Source organism: Pelophylax lessonae (genome assembly GCF_965119305.1).
Source record: "Pelophylax lessonae genome assembly, chromosome: 1".
Taxonomy (NCBI): domain Eukaryota; kingdom Metazoa; phylum Chordata; class Amphibia; order Anura; family Ranidae; genus Pelophylax; species Pelophylax lessonae.
Genome location: NC_138768.1, coordinates 24,005,093 through 24,029,769, shown reverse-complemented (window position 1 = coordinate 24,029,769; position 24,677 = coordinate 24,005,093). Strand labels below are relative to the sequence as shown.

At 44.4% G+C, this 24,677-nt stretch overlaps 1 protein-coding gene across 1 annotated transcript in view; it reads right to left on the bottom strand.

The window, feature by feature from the left end:
• Window positions 1–18,952: 18,952 nt before the first annotated feature.
• The window catches only part of LOC309565000 (vomeronasal type-2 receptor 26-like), a gene marked incomplete at its 3' end in the record, with an annotated part of 98,297 nt that continues 92,572 nt past the window's right edge, over window positions 18,953–24,677 (bottom strand). Inside the window, exons 3-4 of the mRNA XM_082269733.1 lie at window positions 20,360–20,483; window positions 18,953–19,860 (exon numbers count right to left, since the gene is read on the bottom strand). Of these exons, the coding sequence (XP_082125859.1) occupies window positions 18,953–19,860; window positions 20,360–20,483 (1,032 nt within the window). The remainder of the gene's footprint in view (window positions 19,861–20,359; window positions 20,484–24,677) is intronic.

Sequence of the window (24,677 nt, the reverse complement as noted above, 5' to 3'; positions counted from 1 at the left end):
ACTTAAATAATCGCCGGTTCGCAAAATCCCGCCGAAACGCCAATTCGCCGTACTATGAATCAGGCCCAATATGATGTTAACTCCAAGTGAATGTCCTCTTAAAGTCCCAGATATTCTCCAGAAATCAAACACAGTCCAAAATGGAAATTCCCAAATCAAAAACGTGTGTCACCAATGATGTAGTCTCCTTACCGTATATGGAAAGGAAAAAGCCAAACTCAAATTAGGTCTGCCAGTCTCAGATCTGCAAGCCCATATTCATCTCAGATGATAGATGGAAATCATGTAAAGAAAACAGAAACTTCCATAGCATAATACTGTTGTTAAATGGCACCCTGAGAAGTGCACACCATCACCAGAGCAGATAAGGATGAAAGTTAAGCACCAGCACCCCTATGTTCCAAACGCTTACCAGAAGATAGGTAAAGGGACACACAAAGGCCACCAGATTCAAATGATCACCCCAACACCAGTGCCTCTTACCAAATCACAAATGGGTAAACGCCAAATGTCCCATGGATGACCCTCGGGAACCAGCAGTAGGTGGAACGATCACTCCAAGTCACAACAAAGTATGTAATAAAAGAAAGCTTGATAGTGTAAAACCAACAAACCCTTTATTCACAAATTGTAAAATTCACTCACAAACATAGGAAGCATCAAGCGTGGATACAGGGATTGAGATGAGCCGCCGGCCGGTCGGCTTCTCCGCCCGTCCTCAACAAGCTGGTGACGTCAGCACGCCGCGACCATTCCAGAAAATGTCTCCTCTGCAGATCTTGCTATATATCTTCAGCAATTTTTCTCCATACCAGGGCCGGCACTCACTATACTGGATCTCACAACTAATAGAGCACACGGGTCACTAAACCAACCCATGTTCCAGAGGACAAACCAAGAGATGTCCTTGCTCGCCTCCACTTGTACCGCTCCAAGGAGTGCATTCTACAAGCAACTAGATGAATGTCCAGCCTCCCGGAGCCATACAATAACCTGAAGACTAATGTAGACATCTCTGCAGCCACAGCGCAAAAAATAGAAAGAATTTTCTCCTTTTACTTCAATCCTGAGAGAGCACAATATACCATACCACTGGGGCTTTTCCACTAAAGTATCCGTTCCCTTTCAGGACAAATTGGTCACCATACTACATTTAAAACAAGGCATGAAACCTCTCCAAAATTGGGGCCTGTCCCCTTCATCGGGAGTCTCCACCTTTAACAACACGCCCTCATCCCACATCCCTGAGCCCTGGCACTCTGAATAACACCAGTAGGGTCTGCCTCTACTCGGGATTCACCTTGACATACTGCAGCCTTATGTATGTATCACAGCACATGTTCCCCCATGCTGAGCTACCTGTATTGGTTAATCGTTCTGTTTATTTGGCACCCTTCTGGGACTCTTCTGTTTAATACCTGTTGTTCTCCTCCCGGAGTAATCGTCTGTTATGCACACTGTTCTTTATTTTCTCCTTTTCCTACACTACCCTTTTTTCTTCTCCTTCCTCCTCCCTCTTCTCCCAAACTGAAATATGGCTGGTACATGTTCTCCTTTTACCTTATATTAGAACAGCATATATTTGAGTATTCTGGAAAATGTAATGTAAAATATTTTATGGTATGTGCATCTCTAGCTACTCAAGCATTTTTTCACACACCCCCATGCCACCTAATACTGTAACATTTCCCTAAATGCCAAAGGGCTTAATAGCCCCTTTAAAAGATTGCTTATTTGGAAGGAAGCCATCTCCTCCAAAAGCAACATCATATGTGCACAGGAGATTCACTCTGTAATCTCCAAAGCTCCTAAATGTTCCCACCCCAAATTTTCCAACTCCTTTTTTTGCCCATTCTGAATTTAAACACAAAGGAGTACTGATTGCCATCTGTGACACTGTCACCTTTTAGCTACACACTCAAATCGCAGCTACCTCATTATTGTAGCGACCATAGACAACCCCCCCCCCCCTAACTTTAGTCAACATATACACTCCTAATTCCCATAGAAAACAATTATTTAAATCTCTTGCTACCAAAATACAACCATACAGATCCAACACAATTATTCTATGTGGTGACTTCATTGAGGTCATTGACCCCTCAAAGATTCCACCAACAAAACTCGCAAACCTCTATCCTCACTGTCATCCTTCTTATCACAAGAGGATTTATTTGACACTTGGAGATGCCTCCACTGAAACAAGAGAGACTACACTTTTTACTCATCCTCCCATCAAGTGTATTCTAGAGTAGATCTCTTCCTGTTTGACAAATACACCCTACAGCGGATTACCTCCACACGTATTGCCATAATAACCTGGTCAGACCATTCTCCCATCATATAATAACTAACTCTCTCTCCACACATGAATTCTCCACCACTTTAGAGACTTAATGCCTACCTCATATTCAGTATCTCAAACCAGGAAGGTACTGTATTAACTCTATGATTGCAAGTTTCTTCCAAATCAACAATGGTTCAATATCTGATCCCACCCTATTATGAAATGCACATAAGGCCTGCATTAGGGAATCCTAATTAAAATTGCTGCTCATGAGAAACAACAACGCGCAACTTTTATTTTCTCTCTCCTCTCCCAAATCTGAAATTTAGATCCCTCAATCTTAACCGAACTCAAGAACTTACGCACTCAATTCTTTTGATTATTACATTAAAAGACCACGCCTTTCCTTTTACTCCTCCAGTAACAGACTAGGGGCCTTCCTAGTGAAACAATACAAAGAGAAAATAGACAATTCTAAAATGTCTTTCCTTAAAGATAGTCTCAATCATAAACTCTGCAACCCCTCTGACATAGCAGAGAAGTTCCGTCAATTTTATTCATCCTATACAACTTGCAACAATCTTCCTCTCCCCTGCCCCCTGACTCAGAAGTAATCCTTCATTTTTTAAACTCTATCAACCTTCCCTCCCTTTCCCCAGAGCAACTCCAAGATCTATCAGCCCTGATTTCAATAGCTGTAGTCTCCAAAACAATAAAAACTCTTCCTTTAAACAAATCCCCAGGACCCGACAGCTTTATCAACAAATATTACATTCAATTTGCAGACTAACTATATCTAACTGACTCTCTAAATAATATCATGGACACTGGTTCTTGCCCAAAAAATTCCTATATTCATTTATCGTCACCATTTCTTAACCTGGTAAACCCTCAGTCCCCCTGCCAACTTCTGCCCCATCTCCCTCCTCAATCCTGATATGAAAATGTATGCTAAAATTCTTGCCATCCGTATCGCCCAACTTACTCCCCTCCTAATACATCCTGACCAAGTGGGATTCATTACGGGTCACTAAACCTCCCACAACACCAGGAGGTTCATCAATCTTATCAAATGGGCAGAACACCATCACACCCCCGGGCCCTCACTAAATATCTCTCTCGATGCTGAAAAAGCATTTGATAGGGTGCGTTGGGCTTATATGACTGAGACAGTTTGCAGGTTTGGCTTCAATGGGAAAATTCTCTCTGCAAGAACCGCTCTGTACTCAGTGTCCCAGCACAGAAATTTGAGACATAATCCAAAGTATAGTGATGCCACATCCAAAAAATAGATACTGTAAGTGGAAAATGGGGGGGGGGGGGGTTTGATCCCTCTAAAGATAGTAGGACTTTGTAGGCATACGCTGATTAATCACACAAAAAATGTACAATCTTAAATAATATAAATATAGACAAAATGTATTGTTAAAAATGATATAAAAACCATCACACAGATGCATATAGATAGCCGTGCAACAATATGCTCCTAAACCAAAGGAGGCCATGTAAATTCCAACATGTCTCTATTCAAAGACCATAGATGTGGTCGAGCTTATTGTGCCTGGATAAACAGGGTTCAACTGTGCAAGTGTGCCCAAGGAATCGCTCCTTGATCGATTGTATAATTTTTAAATAATAAATGTTGTCTATATTTATATTATTTACAATTGTACTTTTTTTGTGAGAGTAATCAGCATATACTTACAAAGTCCTACTATTTTTAGGGGGATCAAATCCCCCCCCCCCCCCCATTTTCCACTTCTGACCCAGCGCTAGAGTCTGGACCTCCGGTTTCCTTTCATTGTCAATAGGGTTGAGCGGACACCTAGATGTCCGTGTTCGACGGGTTCGACCGAACTTTAAAAAAAAGTACGGGTCCGTGTCCCGGACTTTTACCGAACTTTTCCCGGACACCGAACCCCATTGAAGTCAATGGGGACCCGAACTTTAAGGCACTAAAATGGCTCTAAAACACCAAAGGAAAGGGCTAGAGTGCTGCAAATGGCAGCAAAACGTAATTAAGAGCATGGCAAGTGCTCTGCAAACAAATGTGGATAGGGAAATAACTTAAAACAACAAAAAAAAACAGAAAAATAAAACAATGTTCTTCTTCATCTCTGAAGGACGAGGCCCATATGGAGTAGGAGGGAGGTTGAGGTGGTGGTGGATGTGGCGGTGACATAGGCGTGCGCACAGGGTGTGCTGGGTGTGCCTGGGCACACCCTAATCACCTAGGGCACATAGCATTGCCAGTGAGGAGATGGGAAAGATCTCCCTGGGACCTGCTCTGCTCTATTTCTCCTTGCCTACAGGTACATGGCCCCGATACATTACTCTCCCTGCTGGCAAACACATGCATGTGTATTTCAACTTTGGGGTGCACACCTTAATGCAATAGGCTGCGCACACCTATGGGCGGTGTAGGTGGAAGCGGCGGTGGAGGAGGACCAGGGCCGGATTAACAGCATCATGGGCTTGGTGCTGAGGATTTTGAAGGGCCTTAAGGGCCGTGCCTTGCCATGCACCCAGAGGAGGAAGGGTGCAGCCATGCATGCCTAATTCAACATGGGATGCTGTCTCTGAAGCCCATAAACACATCCATGCATCGCCAACTGTCCCTCCTTGTCCGGCCTTCACGCTGTGTGGGGAGGTTCTGAGGGTGCTGCCTGGGGAAGCGAGCATAGAAGCCAGACTTCTGTGTTTACAAGTGACAGAAGAGCGGTAACAGTGAATATGGCCAACCCGGGGCCTATATAAAAGGTAGGGGCCTGGAGCTGCAGCTCCAATAGCCCCTACATTAATCTGGCCCTGAGGAGGAGGACGAGGTAGCCAACACTGCTTCTTTTCAAAAATTTTAAATGAGGGTACACCCCAAAAGAGTGAGAAAGAGCAAAAATGGAACAATGGGTGGGTAAGGTCGGTATCCATTGCTATTCTGCATAAGGTACGGAAAAGTCCCGTGGGATCCATGCCTGGTTCATTTTAATGAACGTGAGCTTGTCCACATTGTCTCTGGACAGGCGGCTGCGCTTGTCTGTTATAACGCCCCCAGCCGTGCTAAATACCCGTTCAGATAATACACTGGCTGCAGGGCACGCCAGCACCTCCAAGGCGTAAAGGGCAAGCTCAGGCCATGTGCCCAATTTGGAGACCCAGAAGTTGAAGGGGGCAGACCCGTCATTCACTACATGTAGGCGTGTGCACACATACTGCTCCACCATGTTGGTAAAATGCTGCCTCCTGCTAAGACGTTCCATCTGAGCTGCTGGTGCTGCTGTTTGTTGTGGCGTGCTGACAAAGCTTTTCCACATTTCGGCCATGCTAACCCTGCCTTCTGAGGTGCTGGCGGTGCCCTGGTTGCGTTGGCGACCTCCTCCTCCTCCTCCTCTGCCTTGTGCTTCCACTGTGGCCCCGCTGTCAGATGGGAATGCCAGCAGCATGGCGTCTACCAGCGTGCGCTTGTACTCGCGCATCTTGCGATCGCGCTCCAGTGAGTGAATTAAGGACGGTACGTTGTCCTTGTAACGGGGATCCAGCAGCGTGGCCACCCAGTAATCAGCACAAGTTAGAATGTGGGCAACTCGGCGGTCGTTGTGGAGACACTGCAGCATGTAATCGCTCATGTGTGCCAGGCTGCCCAGAGGCAACGAAAGGCTGTCCTCTGTGGGAGGTGTATCGTCCGTGTCCTCTGTATCCCCCCAGCCACGCACCAGTGATGGCCATGAGCTGGCCTGGGTGCCACCCTGCTGTGAACATGGTTCCATCTCCTCCTCCAGCTCCTCCTCCTCCTCATCCTCCTCATCCTCCAGAACTGTGCCCCTGCTGGACAATTGCGTCCCTGGCGTTTGCGTGTGCAGGAACCCACCCTCGGAGCCCCTTGCGAATGACTGCCCTGAAAGCCTTGGAAATGTTACCTCTTCATCCTCCTCCTCCTCCTCATCCTGTGCCACATCCTCTTCCATCATCGCCCGAATTGTTTTTTCAAGGAGGCATAGAAGTGGGATAGTTAAGCTGAGAACGGCGTCATTGCCACTGGCCATGTTGGTGGAATACTCAAAACAGCGCAACAAGGCACACAGGTCTCGCATGGAGGCCCAGTTAAATTAAATAGCGGAATAGAAAATATGATCCAAAAAAAGTGTATGTATATCACACGTACACAACCACACTGGGCCCCAATTACTATTGTTTGTACCCCTAAAAGGCTAGATGAGGAGTAGGGGGAGTATGGAACAGGCAGCACCCTCAAACCTTCAGAAGTATGAGATGAACCCCAACAACTTGGAAAGGTGGATCTCTCTCACACGTACCGACACAGACTATCCCGCAATTCAATTGATCCTCAAAGGTTTTTATTGAATAGCGGAATAGGAAATATGATCAAAAAAAGTGTATGTATCTCGCACGTACACAACCACACTAGGCCCCAATTACTATTGTTTGTACCCCTAAAAGGCTAGATGAGGAGTAGGGGGGGTATGGAACAGGCAGCACCCTCAAACCTTCAGAAGTATGAGATGAACCCCAACAACTTGGAAAGGTGGATCTCTCTCACACGTACCGACACAGACTATCCCCCAATTTAACTGATCCCCAAAGGTTTTTGATTAAATAGCGGAATAGAAAATATGATCCCAAAAAAGTGTATGTATATCACACGTACACAACCACACTGGGCCCCAATTACTATTGTTTGTACCCCTAAAAGTCTAGATGAGGAGTAGGGGGAGTATGGAACAGGCAGCACCCTCAAACCTTCAGAAGTATGAGATGAACCCCAACAACTTGGAAAGGTGGATCTCTCTCACACGTACCGACACAGACTATCCCGCAATTCAATTGATCCTCAAAGGTTTTTATTGAATAGCGGAATAGGAAATATGATCAAAAAAAGTGTATGTATCTCGCACGTACACAACCACACTAGGCCCCAATTACTATTGTTTGTACCCCTAAAAGGCTAGGAGTAGGGGGAGTATGGAACAGGCAGCACCCTCAAACCTTCAGAAGTATGAGATGAACCCCAACAACTTGGAAAGGTGGATCTCTCTCACACGTACCAACACAGACTATCCCCCAATTTAACTGATCCCCAAAGGTTTTTGATTAAATAGCGGAATAGAAAATATGATCCCAAAAAAGTGTATGTATATCACACGTACACAACCACACTAGGCCCCAATTACTATTGTTTGTACCCCTAAAAGGCTAGGAGTAGGGGGAGTATGGAACAGGCAGCACCCTCAAACCTTCAGAAGTATGAGATGAACCCCAACAACTTGGAAAGGTGGATCTCTCTCACACGTACCAACACAGACTATCCCCCAATTTAACTGATCCCCAAAGGTTTTTGATTAAATAGCGGAATAGAAAATATGATCCCAAAAAAGTGTATGTATATCACACGTACACAACCACACTAGGCCCCAATTACTATTGTTTGTACCCCTAAAAGGCTAGGAGTAGGGGGGAGTATGGAACAGGCAGCACCCTCAAACCTTCAGAAGTATGAGATGAACCCCAACAACTTGGAAAGGTGGATCTCTCTCACACGTACCAACACAGACTATCCCCCAATTTAACTGATCCCCAAAGGTTTTTGATTAAATAGCGGAATAGAAAATATGATCCCAAAAAAGTGTATGTATATCACACGTACACAACCACACTAGGCCCCAATTACTATTGTTTGTACCCCTAAAAGGCTAGGAGTAGGGGGAGTATGGAACAGGCAGCACCCTCAAACCTTCAGAAGTATGAGATGAACCCCAACAACTTGGAAAGGTGGATCTCTCTCACACGTACCAACACAGACTATCCCCCAATTTAACTGATCCCCAAAGGTTTTTGATTAAATAGCGGAATAGAAAATATGATCCCAAAAAAGTGTATGTATATCACACGTACACAACCACACTAGGCCCCAATTACTATTGTTTGTACCCCTAAAAGGCTAGGAGTAGGGGGAGTATGGAACAGGCAGCACCCTCAAACCTTCAGAAGTATGAGATGAACCCCAACAACTTGGAAAGGTGGATCTCTCTCACACGTACCAACACAGACTATCCCCCAATTTAACTGATCCCCAAAGGTTTTTGATTAAATAGCGGAATAGAAAATATGATCCCAAAAAAGTGTATGTATATCACACGTACACAACCACACTAGGCCCCAATTACTATTGTTTGTACCCCTAAAAGGCTAGATGAGGAGTAGGGGGAGTATGGAACAGGCAGCACCCTCAAACCTTCAGAAGTATGAGATTGTGTTCACTGTACCCCACAAAGATTGAGTTCACTGCACCCCACAATGATTGTGTTCACTGCACCCCACAAAGATTGTGTTCACTGCACCTCACAAAGATTGTGTTCACTGTACCCCCCAAAGATTGTGTTCACTGCACCCCACAAAGATTCTGTTCACTGTACCCCACAAAGATTGTGTTCACTGCACCCCAAAAAGATTGTGTTCACTGCACCCCAAAAAGGATGTTGTTCACTGCACCCCAAAAAGGATGTTGTTCACTCCACCCCAAAAAGATTGTGTTCACTGCACCCCACAAAGATTGTGTTCACTGCACCCCAAAAAGATTGTGTTCACTGCACCCCAAAAATGATTTTGTTCACTGCACCCCAAAAAGGATTTTGTTCACTGCACCCCAAAAAGGATGTTGTTCACTCCACCCCAAAAAGATTGTGTTCACTGCACCCCAAAAAGATTGTGTTCACTGCACCCCACAAAGGATTTTGTTCACTGCACCCCAAAAAGATTGTGTTCACTGCACCCCAAAAAGGATGTTGTTCACTGCACCCCAAAAAGGATTTTGTTCACTGCACCCCAAAAAGATTGTGTTCACTGCACCCCACAAAGGATTTTGTTCACTGCACCCCACAAAGATTGTGTTCACTGCACACCAAAAAGGATTGTGTTCACTGCACCCCAAAAAGATTTTGTTCACTGCACCCCAAAAAGATTGTGTTCACTGCAGCCCAAAAAGATTGTGTTCACTGCAGCCCAAAAAGATTGTGTTCACTGCAGCTCACACACAGAAAAATGGATGTGGATCACTGACACCTGCCTATCTCCTATCCCACACCACACAGCAATATCGATTGTAGTTTGTAGAACACAGTTTCCCTAAAATTCAGCAGACTCTGTCCCTAACAGGATTGAGAAGAGATCGTAGATCAGGATTGAGTGCAGATTCACCCCACCCCCCACACAGCAATATCGATTGTAGTTTGTAGAAGACACTGACCCTATAATTCAGCAGACTCTATCCCTAAAATGCCTACAACTCGCCCTGCCTAAACACTCCGACCTGTCCCTCAATTCTATCCGGACACAAATGGTTTTTTCCTGCCTATCTTTCCCTAATCAGCAGCCAGCACGTTGATGTGTGCTCTGTCCCTGAATCTAAGCAGCATAATGACGCCGCTGCGGCTGCCTCGAACTTATAAAGACTTGGTCACATGCTTCAGACGGCCAATCACAGCTACTGAGACATTTGCAGGCATGGCTGGGATGGCTTAAGGCACACCAGTTAAACGATTGTTGATTGGCTGTTGAAAGCCCGCCATGAAAAGAGCGCCAAAGCATGCAAAACCCGGAAATAAAACGACCGAACACGGATTTTTACCCGAACATACAGTAAAGTGTCCGTGTCCGTGTTCGGGTACAAAAAATCCAATTATTCGGTACGAACACGAATAATACAGTCCGTGTTCGCTCAACACTAATTGTTAACAGTTGTTTTCTTTGCATGATTGCCATTCAGCTGCAGCACTGATATGTTTATTCTAACAGCAACAGGGTGCAACTCTCAGAATATATACATCAGTGTGTGCAGAACTGCTGGAGGAGATTTCTCATCTGCAGTTAAAAAAAAGAATGTAATGTATATGTCTAAGCAAGAGGGGCCTGGGGTGGTCAGTGGGTAGATCGCCCCTATGCTTCTGCATATATATATATATATATATATATATATATATATACAGTGGGTACGGAAAGTATTCAGACCCCCTTAAATTTTTCACTCTTTGTAATATTGCAGCCATTTGCTAAAATCATTTAAGTTCATTCTTCTTCCTCATGAATGTACACATGGCACCCCATACTGACAGAAAAACACAGAATTGTTAACATTGTTGCAGATTTATTAAAAAAGAAAAACTGAAATATCACATGGTCCTAAGTATTCAGACCCTTTGCTGTGACACTCATATATTTAACTCAGGTGCTTTCCATTTCTTCTGATCATCCTTGAGATGGTTCTACACCTTCATTTGAGTCCAGCTGTGTTTGATTATACTGATTGGACTTGATTAGGAAAGCCAAACACCTGTCTATATAAGACCTTCCAGATCACAATGCGTGTCAGAGCAAATGAGAATCATGAGGTCAAAGGAACTGCCTGAAGAGCTCAGAGACAGAATTGTGGCAAGGCACAGATCTGGCCAAGGTTACAAAAAGATTTCTGCTGCACTTAAGGTTCCTAAGAGTACAGTGGCCTCCATAATCCTCAAATGGAAGACGTTTGGGACGACCAGAACCCTTCCTAGAGCTGGCCGTCCGGCCAAACTGAGCTATCGGGGGAGAAGAGCCTTGGTGAGAGAGGTAAAGAAGAACCCAAAGATCACTGTGGCTGAGCTCCAGAGATGCAGTCAGGAGATGGGAGAAAGTTGTAGAAAGTCAACCATCACTGCAGCCCTCCACCAGTCGGGGCTTTATGGCAGAGTGGCCCGACGGAAGCCTCTCCTCAGTGTAAGACACATGAAAGCCCGCATGGAGTTTGCTAAAAAACACCTGAAGGACTCCAAGATGGTGAGAAATAAGATTCTCTGGTCTGATGAGACCAAAATAGAACTTTTTGGCCTTAATTCTAAGCGGTATGTGTGGAGAAAACCAGGCACTGCTCATCACCTGCCCAATACAGTCCCAACAGTGAAGCATGGTGGTGGCAGCATCATGCTGTGGGGGTGTTTTTCAGCTGCAGGGACAGGACGACTGGTTGCAATCGAGGGAAAGATGAATGCGGCCAAGTACAGGGATATCCTGGACAAAAAACTTCTCCAGAGTGCTCTGGACCTCAGACTGGGCCAAAGGTTTACCTTCCAACAAGACAATGACCCTAAGCACACAGCTAAAATAACGAAGGAGTGGCTTCACAACAACTCCGGGACTGTTCTTGAATGGCCCAGCCAGAGCCCTGACTTAAACCCAATTGAGCATCTCTGGAGAGACCTAAAAATGGCTGTCCACCAACGTTTACCATCCAACCTGACAGAACTGGAGAGGATCTGCAAGGAGGAATGGCAGAGGATCCCCAAATCCAGGTGTGAAAGACTTGTTGCATCTTTCCCAAAAAGACTCCTGGCTGTATTAGATCAAAAGGGGGCTTCTACTAAATACTGAGCAAAGGGTCTGAATACTTAGGACCATGTGATATTTCAGTTTTTCTTTTTTAATAAATCTGCAACAATGTCAACAATTCTGTGTTTTTCTGTCAGTATGGGGTGCTATGTGTACATTCATGAGGAAGAAGAATGAACTTAAATGATTTTAGCAAATGGCTGCAATATAACAAAGAGTGAAAAATTTAAGGGGGTCTGAATACTTTCCGTACCCACTGTATATATATACATCATTTTTTTTTTTTTTTTTAGCAGAGATTTCAATAAAAAAAGAAATGTTTTGTTTTATTGAATTATTGTTCAGTTTTTACTGTGTTTTACCGTTGTTTGCTTTGCAGGAACACCATTCAGCTGCAGCACTGATATGTTAACTGTGACAGCAGCAGGGTGTTCTTTTAGAATACATATGTCAGTGATTGCAGCGCTGTAGGAGAAGACTTCTCATCCACAGTCAAAAAAATAATAATGTACAGTATATGCCCAAGCATGAGGGCCAAGGTTAGTCAGGGGGCGAATCACACCTATGCTTTAGCATATATTTTTTCACTTTTTTTTGGCAGAGATTTCTTTATTCACATCAATTGATGTGAATGGAGGAATATGTTAGGTTCTCTTTTATTGTTCACCCCACGGGCAGCATGAAAAAAAAAAAAAAGAACACAACAACATATGCCCGACAAGGACAGGCAATGTACTGGTACGTCATTGGACTTTGAGTGGTTATACCGGGATGATGCCTGCAGGTGAAGCCATCGTCTCAGTATTGTTTTTTTTGGTGGTCAGCTTTCATGCAAAACTAATCCTAGTAGCTAATAGCTGCTAGATTGCTTTTACAAGCAGTGGGAGGGGACTTCCATGGTTTTCTCAGGCTCTTCTGTCCCACTGGGTAACCCGAGACTTCAGCCGGTAGTTCCACCAGCTGATCATAGAGCTGATTGGAGACCAGAATGGCTCCAATCATCTCTATGGTCTAAGAAACTGGAAGCTACAAGCATTTCATCACTTCAGTTTCGCTGGATATAAACAGCACCATTTTTAAATTGGGAAAGCGTCTGATCACACCGATCTTTGTATGGTCAGATGCTTTCAGGGCAGAGGAGAGATCTACCTGTCACTGCCTATTGCTATCACAGGGAATATTAAGCTTCTTTGTGATAACAATAAAAGTGATTTAAAAAAATGAAGGCAACAGTGTAAAGATAAAATAAAAAAACTAAATAAAATAATGAAAAAAAAAAACAAAAAAAAAACAAAAGCAACTCTGTCCCCCCGGTTCACATACAAATGCAAATGCAAGCATCAGCGCCCATTCAGACTGGCGCGACACGACTTGCTGGGGCGACCTGTGAAGTCGCTGTGCACAACGTGCACCGCGACCTCGGCGCGACTTGCAGGGACTTCATATAATTGAAGTCAATGCAAGTCACCTCCAGGTCGCCCCAAAGTAGTACAGGACCCTTTTTCTAAGTCGGAGCGACTTGTGTCGCTACTATTAGAAGGGGTCCTGTACTATTCAATGGCAAGCGACCGATCGCGACTTGTCAGGCGACCAAGTCGCCTGACAAGTCGCGCTAGTGTGAATGGACCCTTAGTCTTGTGTCGGTATATCGGTATGTAAACAGCAATCGCACCATGCATGTGAAGTATCACCGCAAATATCAGATCGAGAGCAATAATTCTAACACTAGACCTGCTGTGTAAATGCAAAGTTGTAATCTGTAAAGGCTTTTAAATTTAAGGATATTAAAAATGTACGTAGTTTGTCACCGTAGCACCAATGTGAGCAATTATAAAGCATGTCATGTTTGATATCTATTTACTTGACTTTTATCGTACCGAACAATTGCGCAATATATTGTGTTTTTGTGCATTAAAATAAAAAAATAAATGTATTATTTCCCAAAAAAATAGTGTTTAAAAAACCGCTGTGCGAATACTGTCTGACAAGACAAATTGCAAAACCCACCTTTTTATTTTATAGTGCCTCTGCTTTAAAATATTATATAATGTTTGGGGGTTCAAAGTAATATTCTAGAAAAAAAAAAAAAGATTTTTCATTTAAACAAAGAGTGTCATAAAAGCTTAAGCTTCTAATGTTGGGCATAAAATACCAGGAAGGTTCAAACACCCCCCAAATGACCCCTTTTTGGACAGTATACACCCCAAGCTATTTGCTGTGAGCCATATAAGTGAGTGCATGGAAGAGTTTATTTTTTGCCAAAAGTTTCTGGAAAATGGCAATTTTTTTTAAATGTATTTTTTTTTTATACATAGTTGTCACTTAATAACTTGCTGACCACCAGCAGTACATAGACTGCGGCAGGTCAGCTCTGTCCCATAAAAACCTCGTAACTGTATGTCGTTTTGCTGGACCGCTATTGAGCATGCATGTGCGGCGCAGGACGCACGCACACGCACCAATTAGCTACAGGGGGGAGTCAATCAGTGGGTTTGGTGGCTGCGATTGCCGCCGGGCACCCGCGATCACTCCCTATGGAGACAGAACGGCGGTCTGCTGTTCTGTCAGTTATGATTACAGGGATTCTGTGTTCCTCTTATTTAGGAACACAGGTCTCTATGTTCATTCAGTGAGCCTATCCCCATCACAGTTAGAAAGCACTCCTTAGGGACACATTTAACCCTTTGATCGCCCTTGGGTTAACCCCTTCCCTGCCAGTGTCATTAGTACAGTAACAGTGCATATTTTTATGCCTTAGGGTGTCTACTATTCTATTTGGGGGGGGGGGGGGTTGTACTATCTTGGCATTTCAGGGCCTCCGAAACTGTGATAGGTTTTGAGGAAGTGACATGAGGAAATACACCCTTTAAAAGCCTGAAGGTGGTCATTAGATTTTGGGGGCCTGTGCGTGGTTAGGCTGCCAAGAAGTCTCTCACATATGGTATCCCCATACTCGAGAGAAGCAACAGAATGTATTTTGGGGTGTAATTCCACATTTACCCATGACATGTGTGAGCAATATAATATTTAGGTGACAACTTTGCATTAAAAAAAATATATATTTTCCAGAAACTTGTGACAAAACATTTTTTCAATGGACTCAACATGCCTCTCAGCAAATAGCTTTGGGCTTCTGCTTTCCAAAAAAGAAAGGGGGGGGGGTATGTGCTATCTTGGTATTTCAGGGCCTCTGAAACTGTGATAGGTAGGTAGTGAGGAAGTGAAATATGCAATTTAGGCCATGTAAAATCCTAAAGGCGGTCATTGGTTTTCAGGACACCGTACGCGGCTAGGCTCCCAAAAAGTCTTACACATGTGGTATTCCCATACTCAGGAGAAGCAACAGAATGTATTTTGGGGTGTAATTCCACATATATCCATGGCATGTGCGAGCAATTAATCCTTTAAATAACAACTTTGTATAAATCAAAAGAATTTTTTTTTGACATTTTCCAGAAAATGGGGGCAAAAAATAAAAAAATCCATGGACTCAACATGCCTCTCAGAAAATAGCTTGGGGTTTCTACATTCCAAAAAGGGGTAATTTGGGAGGTTTTTGTGCTGCTCTGCCATTTTAGCACCTCACAAAATGTGTGGAAAAAAAAGGACATATATTTAATTTGGGTACAGCGTTGCATGACCGCGCAATTACCAGTTTAAATAGCACAATGCTGAAAAGCTTAAAATGGTCAGGAAGGGGTTAAAACCTGGTAGAGGTCAAGTGGTTAAGGAGACCTCAGGGTATTTTAGACCCCTAATGATACCTCTGCACTCTGTTGAAACAAAGCACAATCATGCTCAAATAGCTTCCTCCCTGGCCATAGAGGTCGGGGAATTACAACACTGAACCCAGAAGGGATCAGAGCACATCACTTGTGGGCAGGGCCGGACTGGCCTACCGGGAAATTCCCCGGTGGTTCGCCGACCCTGTGGCCGCTTTAAGATAGGGCCGCCCGCGCCACTTTAAGCATTGGGGCCGGGCCGGCCGCTGTGATGATGGCCGGCCGCGGCGCTGCAGCCCCGCCCCCGGCCCCCGCTCCCGCTGCGCTCCAGACAGAGTGACTCTGGACAATGTGAGCGGCTACGTCAGCCGCTGTGAGCAGCATGACGTCACATCCGGCGGGGGCGGCTGCGCGCGGTGGATCAAATCTTGAAGTCTGAGTGACTGGAGTGGCTGCCTGTATGTTGCCGACTATGCATGACATGGCACATGGGATCATCATCAGGACTCGGAGGAAGGTATGTGAGCACCATACCGCTGGAGGGGGGCACACAACTTACACTGCAACTGTACTGGGGAGTGAAGGTGGGGGGCTTACTGAGGGGTCTCTACTGGAAGAGGGTCTGTCCTGTGAGGGGGTCTGTCCTGTGAGGGGGGCTTACTGAGGGGTCTGTCCTGTGAGGGGGGCTTATTGAGGGGTCTGTATTGGCAGGGGGGCTTAATGAGGGGGTCTGTACTGGCAGGGGGTCTGTCCTGTGAGGGGGGCTCACTGATGGGTCTGTCCTGGGAGGGGGGCTCACTGATGGGTCTGTCCTGGGAGGGGGGCTCACTGAGGGGTCTGTCCTGGGAGGGGGGCTCACTGAGGGGTCTGTCCTGGAAGGGGGCTCACTGAGGGGTCTGTCCTGATAGGGGGGCTCACTGATGGGTCTGTCCTGGGAGGGGGGCTCACTGATGGGTCTGTCCTGGGAGGGGGGCTCACTGAGGGGTCTGTCCTGTGAGGGGGGCTCACTGAGGGGTCTGCCCTGGGAGGGGGGCTCACTGAGGGGTCTGTCCTGGAAGGGGGGCTCACTGAGGGGTTTGTCCTGGAAGGGGGGCTCACTGAGGGGTCTGTCCTGGGAGGGGGCTCACTGAGGGGTCTGTCCTGTGAGGGGGGCTTACTGAGGGGTCTGTCTTGTGAGGGGGGCTCACTGAGGGGTCTGTTCTGGGAGGGGGAGCTTACTGAGGGGTCTGTCCTGGAAGGGGGGCTTACTGAGGGGTCTGTCCTGTGAGGGGGGCTTAATGAGGGGTCTGTCCTGTGAGGGGGGCTTAATGAGGGGTCTGTACTGTGAGGGGGGCTTAATGAGGGGTCTGTACTGGGAGGGGGGCTTACTGAGGGGTCTGTACTAGGTGGGGGGGCTTACTGAGGGGTGGCGCTGGTATAATGACGCAATGCTATGGGGCTGGTATGTCATTTTTTCCAGGGCTGGTTTTCATACCCAGTCCGGCCCTGCTTATGGGACCATTCTTCACAGGAAGGTGAGGAGAACAGATATGCTATATGGCCAAATATTTGTAGTTACCTAAACATCACACCTATATGGGTTGTTTGAGCATCCCATTTCAAAATGATGGTCATTAATATGGAGTTCCTCCCACCTTTGTGCCTATAACTGCCTCCACTTTTCTAAAAAGTCTGTTTACAAGATTTGGAATGTATCTGTGGGAATTTGTGCCCATTCAAGCAAAAGATCCTTAACTATTTACTGACCGCCCACCGTGTATTTAAGTTGGTACTTTGATAGTACATAAATATACTCAGTATCAGATACATACATAAAGATACTCAGTCGGTACTCAGAAAGCTGCCATAACCCCGGTATTTTTGTGTGAGGTAATTTTGACCCCCAGATCTCACATTAAAGAGGTCCTGTCATGCTTATTTCTATGACAAGGGATGAGCATTACTTGTAATAGGAATAAAAGTGATCTTTTTTTTTCTTTTTTTTTAAAGGACAGTGTAACAATAAAAAATAAAAGATAAAATAAATAGGAAAAAAAAAAAGCGCTCCATCCCCGTTAGCTCGCGCGCAGAGGAGAATGCATGCGCAAGTCGCGTCCACATATGTAAACGGTGTTCAAACCACACATGTGAGGTATCACCGCAATCTTTGGATCAAGATCAATAATTTGAGCCCTAGACTTCCTCTGTAACTATAAACTGGTAACCGGTAGAAATTTTTAAAATGTCGACTATGGGGATTTTTAAGTATCAACCTTTGTCGCCATTCCATGAGCGTTCGCAATTTTGAAGCATGCCATGTTGGGTATCTATTTACTTGACGTAACATTATCTTTCACATTATAGAACAAAATTGGGCTAACTTTACTGTTTTCTTATTTTGTAATTTAAAAAAGTGTATTTTCCCCCAAAGAATTGCGTTTCTAAGACCGCTGCGCACATTTGTGATTAAGAAAATATTGCAGCGATCTCCATTTTCTTCTCTAGGGTCTCTGCTAAAAAATATATATATAATGTTTTGGGGTTCTAAGTAATTTTCTAGCAAAAAAAACCCTGATTTTAACTTGTAAACAACAAGTATCAGAAAAGGGCCAGTTTAGAAGTGGTTAATGAGGTCAGGTACCGATGTTGGATGAGAAGACTTGACTCACAATCAGGGAGAGGTCAGGACTGTGTTCATGACATTTGGGTTTCTCCACACCAAACTTATTAATCCATGTCTTTATGGAGCTGGATTTGTGCTCAGGGGCACAGTCATGCTGGAACAGAAAAGGTTGAAAGAAACAACTGCCTACATATACTGTAGAGCTGGGGTGTCAAAATCAATTTCATTGCGGGTCTCATCAGAAGTATGATTGTCCTCAAAGGGCCGGTTGTGTCTGGGATGCACTACATACAGAGTGCAGAGTTCAGGAGTGCATTATGCAGTGTGTAACCCCCCCCCTCAAAGCTTCCTCACATCTCTCTCTCCTCCCTGGTCCGGCTCTAGTACCTCCATGTGTAGGTGGTTCTGCATCACCTTGCAGAGAGATTTTTCCTTCTCTCAGATTCTGGAGATCTGTCCCTGCTGTGCCCCACCGTAGGAGTGGGAGAGGAGGGAGAGATCCAGAGGTGGTGGAATGGAGTTCTGTCACATTTCTGCTGCAAAACTGACTGCGAAGGCCACATGACAAGGCTTAGCGGGTCGGATTCTGGATTGAATTTATACTGACTGGTGATCTTGAAGCTTTCTTTCTTATCACACTCCAATCAGTGTGTGAGAGCAAAGTGGGAGCAAGCTGCTAAGTGCAGGTGTTGGTTACATGGTGTGATGTTTTGATTGGTCAACGCAATATTTGGGATCAACATTGTCCAATGAACAGCGCAGTCACACTACTTTGCTTGTGCATGCTAGGGGTCATGTAAGAGCAAGAAGCATCCCATCCTATAATATCCGCCTTCCATCCACTTATGTACAATAGGCAGACAGAAGGCAGTTAATATACACAAAAATCATAATGATGATGATTTAACAATATTACTGAATGTGTTTAATCTGGTCTACAGCATTATACATTGAATTAATGAGTTACATTTACAGCATTCTTTTCCCCAGCATTGTTCCTCTTGTGTTCAGCTCAGGTTTTAAAAGTAAAATGTAGAGTTTTGGAGAAAACATACACAATAATATTCCAGCACTGGAGGTCAATATGGCGAATATCTCCACAGCCACCATGTATTTCCCTCTGGTGCTCAGATAGGCCGGGATCATGGCAATCCAGACACTGCAGAACACCAGCATGCTGAAGGTGATGTACTTGGCCTCATTAAAACTGTCCGGTAATGTCCTCACCATGAAAGCCAGAACAAAACTCACAGCTGCCAGAAACCCCATATAACCCAACATAGAGTAGAACCCGATAACTGACCCTTCATTACACTGAATGATGATCTTCCCAGGATAGGAGTCCATGTCATACTCCTGAAATGGTGGAGAGATGGACAACCAGAGAATGCAATTCATAACCTGAATGGATGAGCAGAATAACATGACTGTATTGGGAAGTTTGACTCCCACCCATTTTCTACAAGAGCTTCCAGGTCTGGTGGCTTTGAAAGCAATGAAGACCATGATGGTTTTGGCTAGGATAGAAGATGCTGAGATGGTGAAGGGAACTCCAAAGGAGACTTGTTGCAGCATACAGGTAATATCCACAGGACGGCCAAGGAAGAGGAATACAGACAGGAAACTCAGTATGAGGGAGAGGAGCAGAATGAAGCTGAGGTTCCGGTTATTGGCTCTGACTATGGGAGTGCTCCGAAACCAAAAGAATAGTCCAAGTGTAAGGAGAGATGTTTTAGCAAATATGACTGAAGATACAGAAAAAAATAAAACTAGAATATCCTCCTCGTATGATAAATACTCAATGACCTTGTCAATACAAATATTTTTAGCTTTGTTAGGCCATTCATTTTTAGGACACTTCTTGCAGAGTTCACTGTCTGTAGAGTAAAAATAAGTGAAAATAACATTAGGCACGGTACACCGAGAATGCAACTATTTGATGATATTGAATATTTTTCAGTCATTTCCTTAACCACTTGCTGACCGACCTATTGCACTTTGACTGCTACAGGGTGGCAGCTGTGCACCAAATCACGTGATTCTGCATTTGCGCCTGCAGGGGGTGCTAGCAGAAGCTGATCTGCGGGTTCGGGAAACTCAATGTTCTCCGGAATGCGCCGATCGTTAGTAAAACACGGAGAACTGAGATATTCTTATGTAAACAAGGTATACCTCAGTTCTCACAGGGGAAGAGATGGATTCTGTGTTCCTGCAAAGCAAAAAAGGCCCCATCTGTAATCATTAATTTCATACAATGTAATGAGATGTTCAGCCTGCAAAGTGTAAAGTGGTTACAGAATCACTTTAAGGGACTTTAAAAGTTTTCATTTTCTAATTCAATATCAAAGTTTCTATTTAAAGAAATATAAAGCTTACCAGATTGGTTTGATATTTCTCCTTCTGAACATGGAGCACAATTATAACAACATGGGTGATATCCTTCTCTTACAGATTTTCTGAACCCTGGAAGACATTCCTTAGAGCATCGACCCCTTGGGACCTAAAATATAATGGAAAGATATGAACTATTCAAGAGCAAAGCTACAGACATAATAGTGTAAGTAGGGATGGGCAAACGGTTCCCACCGAATGCCTTCTCTGCGCTTTGACATTTCTTAAATAGGTAAGGGGCGAGGTCACCTGGCCATGTAACACGGTGGCACCGCCTCTTCTGACATCACATGCCCAGCATGCACCAGTCGGTGACGTCAGAAGGGGCGATGCCGCTGAGTGACTTAGTTACCTATATAAGAAATGTGCATGGAGGAGGCATTCAGCGGGATGCCTCCCAGGAGGGAGAACGTTTTTGATTCTATTTTAGATTTTCAGGTTACCGGGCAGCATTATTGATGATGGATTTACATCGAGGGATATCAATTTTTTATTGTTAAAAACTTGTCTCTTGTGTTTATTACTTTTTGACACTTTTTTGGTGAATGGATAGTGGTACTATGTACCAGTTACTCATTCACATAAGGGGGACTGGGATCTGGGGCCCCTTTGTTAAAGGTGGCTTCCAGATTCCAATAATACCCCCACCCATAGACCCTCCACAACCACCGGCCCCCCTTCCCCAAAGCATCCAACCCCCATGTTGAGGGCATGTGGCCTGGTATGGTTCAGGAGGGAGGGCATTTGCTTGCCCCCCTTTCCTGACCTGCCAGGCTGTATGCCCGGATAAGGGTATGGTAGGGATTTTGGGGGGACCCCACACCATTTTTAAAAAAAATAATTTGGCATGGGGATTTCCTCCAAATCCATTCCAGTCTCTAAGGGTCTGGTATGGACTGGGGGGCCCATGCGTTTTTTTTTTTAATAGTTGGGTGCCGGCAATTGCAACCGTGAGTCATTTAAAACATTTTTTTGCTTTAGAAATGTCATTTTTGCTGCAGTGTGTTTTATGCATGCTACAGATGTGCCACTTTACAGGCACATTAAGGGCCCCCCCCAGGCACTATATTAAAAGTAATTTTTTATTTTTATTGTTGCACTTTAAGCATAATTACAATCACTGCTCCTGAAAAAAAAATATTGTTTTTATTTATTTATTTTTTTATTGATACATGTTTCCCGGAGCGGTAACCGGACCCCCATACCCCTTTTATGGCCAATAACTTGCATACACACCTTTTAAATGGGCACTTTTGATTTTTCCTGTTCGGTTCCCATAGACTGCAATTGGATTCACTGTTTGAGTTAGAACATTTCCCCTGTTCCGGAGTTCTGCTGAGAACCAAACATGGAGTGTTAGGCCGATGTCTAAGTGTAAGAAGTGTAATAGTGGTGTGAGCAGCACTACCCGCACAAATGAGAACCTGGCCTAACAGAGGACAGAACCCTGAAAGGAATATTCCAATAATCCCCAGTGCTGATCTTCAGGCAACCACCCAACCTCAGTTTGCACCAGAACACAGCGAACAGGGGAAAAGTTTATTCAAACAAACAAACAAACCCCATTGAAGTCTATGGAACTCGAACGTTAAAAATCAAAAGTCCTAATTTTGAAGGCTTAAATGCAAGTTATTGCCCCAAAAAAGTGTATGGGGGTCCAGGTACTGATCTGGGGAAACATGTAGCAATGCAAATATTTAAAAAAAAAAAAAAAAACGATAGTTTTTAAAGGAGAAGTGATTTACTGATTAAAGTAAATGGCTTCAAGTGAAACTATAAAAATGAATAATTACTTTAACCACTTTACCACCGGAGGATTTTGCTGTCTTACGTCCAGGCCACTTTTTGCGATTCGGCGCTGTGCGACTTTAACTGACAATTGCACAGTCGTGCGACGCCCATTTTTTTTCTCCCACAAACAGAGCTTTCTTTTGGTGGTATTTGATCACCCGTGCGACTTTTACTTTTTGCGCTATAAACAAAAAAAGAGCGTTTATTTTGAAGAAAATAACAATATTTTTAACATTTTTTTATATGAAATTCCCCCCCAAAAAATGTAAAAATCTAAATATTTTTACATTTTTGGCCAATTTGTTTTCTGCTACAAAATGTCATATACAAATATACATACAAATTTCAAATGGCATGTGCTTGTCATACAGGTGCAGAAAAATTGGGCCTTGGTTGTTGATGGTGCCTGAACACCGCAACCCCTCGCAGTTACTCTTGCTGGGTGTAGGAACGGGCCATGCTGGTAAACATTCCATCCAAATTTAAAAAAGGCTAAGATCAAGTGTTGTATGTGTTCTTATCAGTGATCTAGTGGGGGTGATGTACTGTCATCTTACCTCGCCAAGGTTAGGTGGTGGCTATGTAAACCTGCTGAAGTGACGGGGACCTGGAAGGTTAGTATTGGAAGGAACTGAAACTGAAATTGGGCCTTTGGTGTTGGTGGTACCTTAATACCGTAATCCCTCACAGTTACTCTTGCTGGGCGCAAGAACGGGACCTGCTGGTAAGAATTCCATACAAATTTGAAATCGCATGTATTTGTCATACAGGTGCAAAGAATTGGGCCTTTGGTGTTGGTGGTGCCTGAACACCGTAACCCCCTCACAGTTACTCTTGCTGGGTGCAGGAATAGGACCAGCTGGTAAGAATTCCATACAAATTTGAAATTGCATGTACATGTCATACAAGTGTAAAAAGTTGGGCCTTTGGTGTTGGTGGTGCCTGAACACCGTAACCTTGCTGAGCACAGGGCACAGACACACGGCCTACTGCTAAAAATTACAAAAATAATTTCAATTTTATTCAACTGTCATACAAGTGCGGATGGTGACCTAAACCAAAAACATTGCTGGAAGCTAGCAGAATCAAGGTTGAGGAATAGGATAGGCAGCATATGCAGCCTTCAAGGGATGGAAGGCCCCTAGCAAATTCAATCAGTTACATCAGTATCAGGGGCTTGATAGCTGCTGTTGATTCAGGACTGATTCATTTTGATAAAAGTCAGCTGGTCAACAGAGTCTCTGAATAGACACACTCTGTTGTCTGTCACAAAACCTCCAGTAGCACTGAATGTCGATTTAGAAAGCACGCTGGAAGCACGACTGGCCAGTAGCTCTATTGCATATTGAGCAAGTTCTGGTCAGTGGTCCATCCTCAAGACCCAGTAACCCAGTGGATGCTCAGTTGGAAAGGTCTCCAAGTCTGCGCTTGCCCCTAGACAATCATATGATGGAGACACTGCCAATGGTTGCTTAAACCTAACAGCCCTGGGTGTTGCTGAGGACTAAAAACTGTTTAAAGGTATTGGTCAGCCGGCAGCCTTCTCCACCACTCCTCCTTTGGCTGAACGATGCCTCAGAAACACCTCCAGAGAATGTTATCCTCCCAGTGCCTAAGAAAGGTGTTACAATTTTTTTTTTCAAGGCCTCCTCAAGATGTTTCATCCTCTGCTCCCTCTGCGATGGCAGGATGAGCTCTGCAACTTTTCCCTTTGCAACGTGGATCAAGAAGGGTTACCAACCAGTAATTATCCCTCTCCTTGATAGCATGAACCCTTGGGTCCTTTCGCAGTCATTGCAGAATCAGAGAGCCCATGCAACATAAGTTTGAGAAGGCATGAACTTCTGAGTCCTCAGGGTCACTAAGGATGACCTTATAAGGAGCAACCTCTCCTCAACCACGTACAACTCCTGGGGTTTCTGGGGAATCAAAACCATCCCTTGAAGACTGCTGTATGCTATCCTCTACATCCATGCTGCCACTATCCTCCTTCTCCTCTTCTTCTTCCTCCTGTGTGTTGTGTATCCCTGCAGACATGATATCTGCATAAAGGGTGCCTTGTGGGGAAATCAAGTCCTCTTCTTCCTCCTACTTTTCTGCCTCAAGTGCCCTGTCCATGAGTTCATGAAGTGCATGCTCCAGCAGGTAGACTAGAGGAATAGTGTCATTGATGCATGCATCAATATAGATATAGATATCAAAGTATGGTCTATACTGAATTGACCGATAGATACTCAATTTCCCTATATACAGTGCTTTGCGAAAGTATTCGGCCCCCTTGAACTTTGCGACCTTTTGCCACATTTCAGGTTTCAAACATAAAGATATAAAACTGTAATTTTTTGTGAAGAATCAACAACAAGTGGGACACAATCATGAAGTGGAATGAAATTTATTGGATGTTTCAAACTTTGTTAACAAATAAAAAACTGAAAAATTGGGCGTGCAAAATTATTCAGCCCCTTTACTTTCAGTGCAGCAAACTCTCTCCAGAAGTTCAGTGAGGATCTCT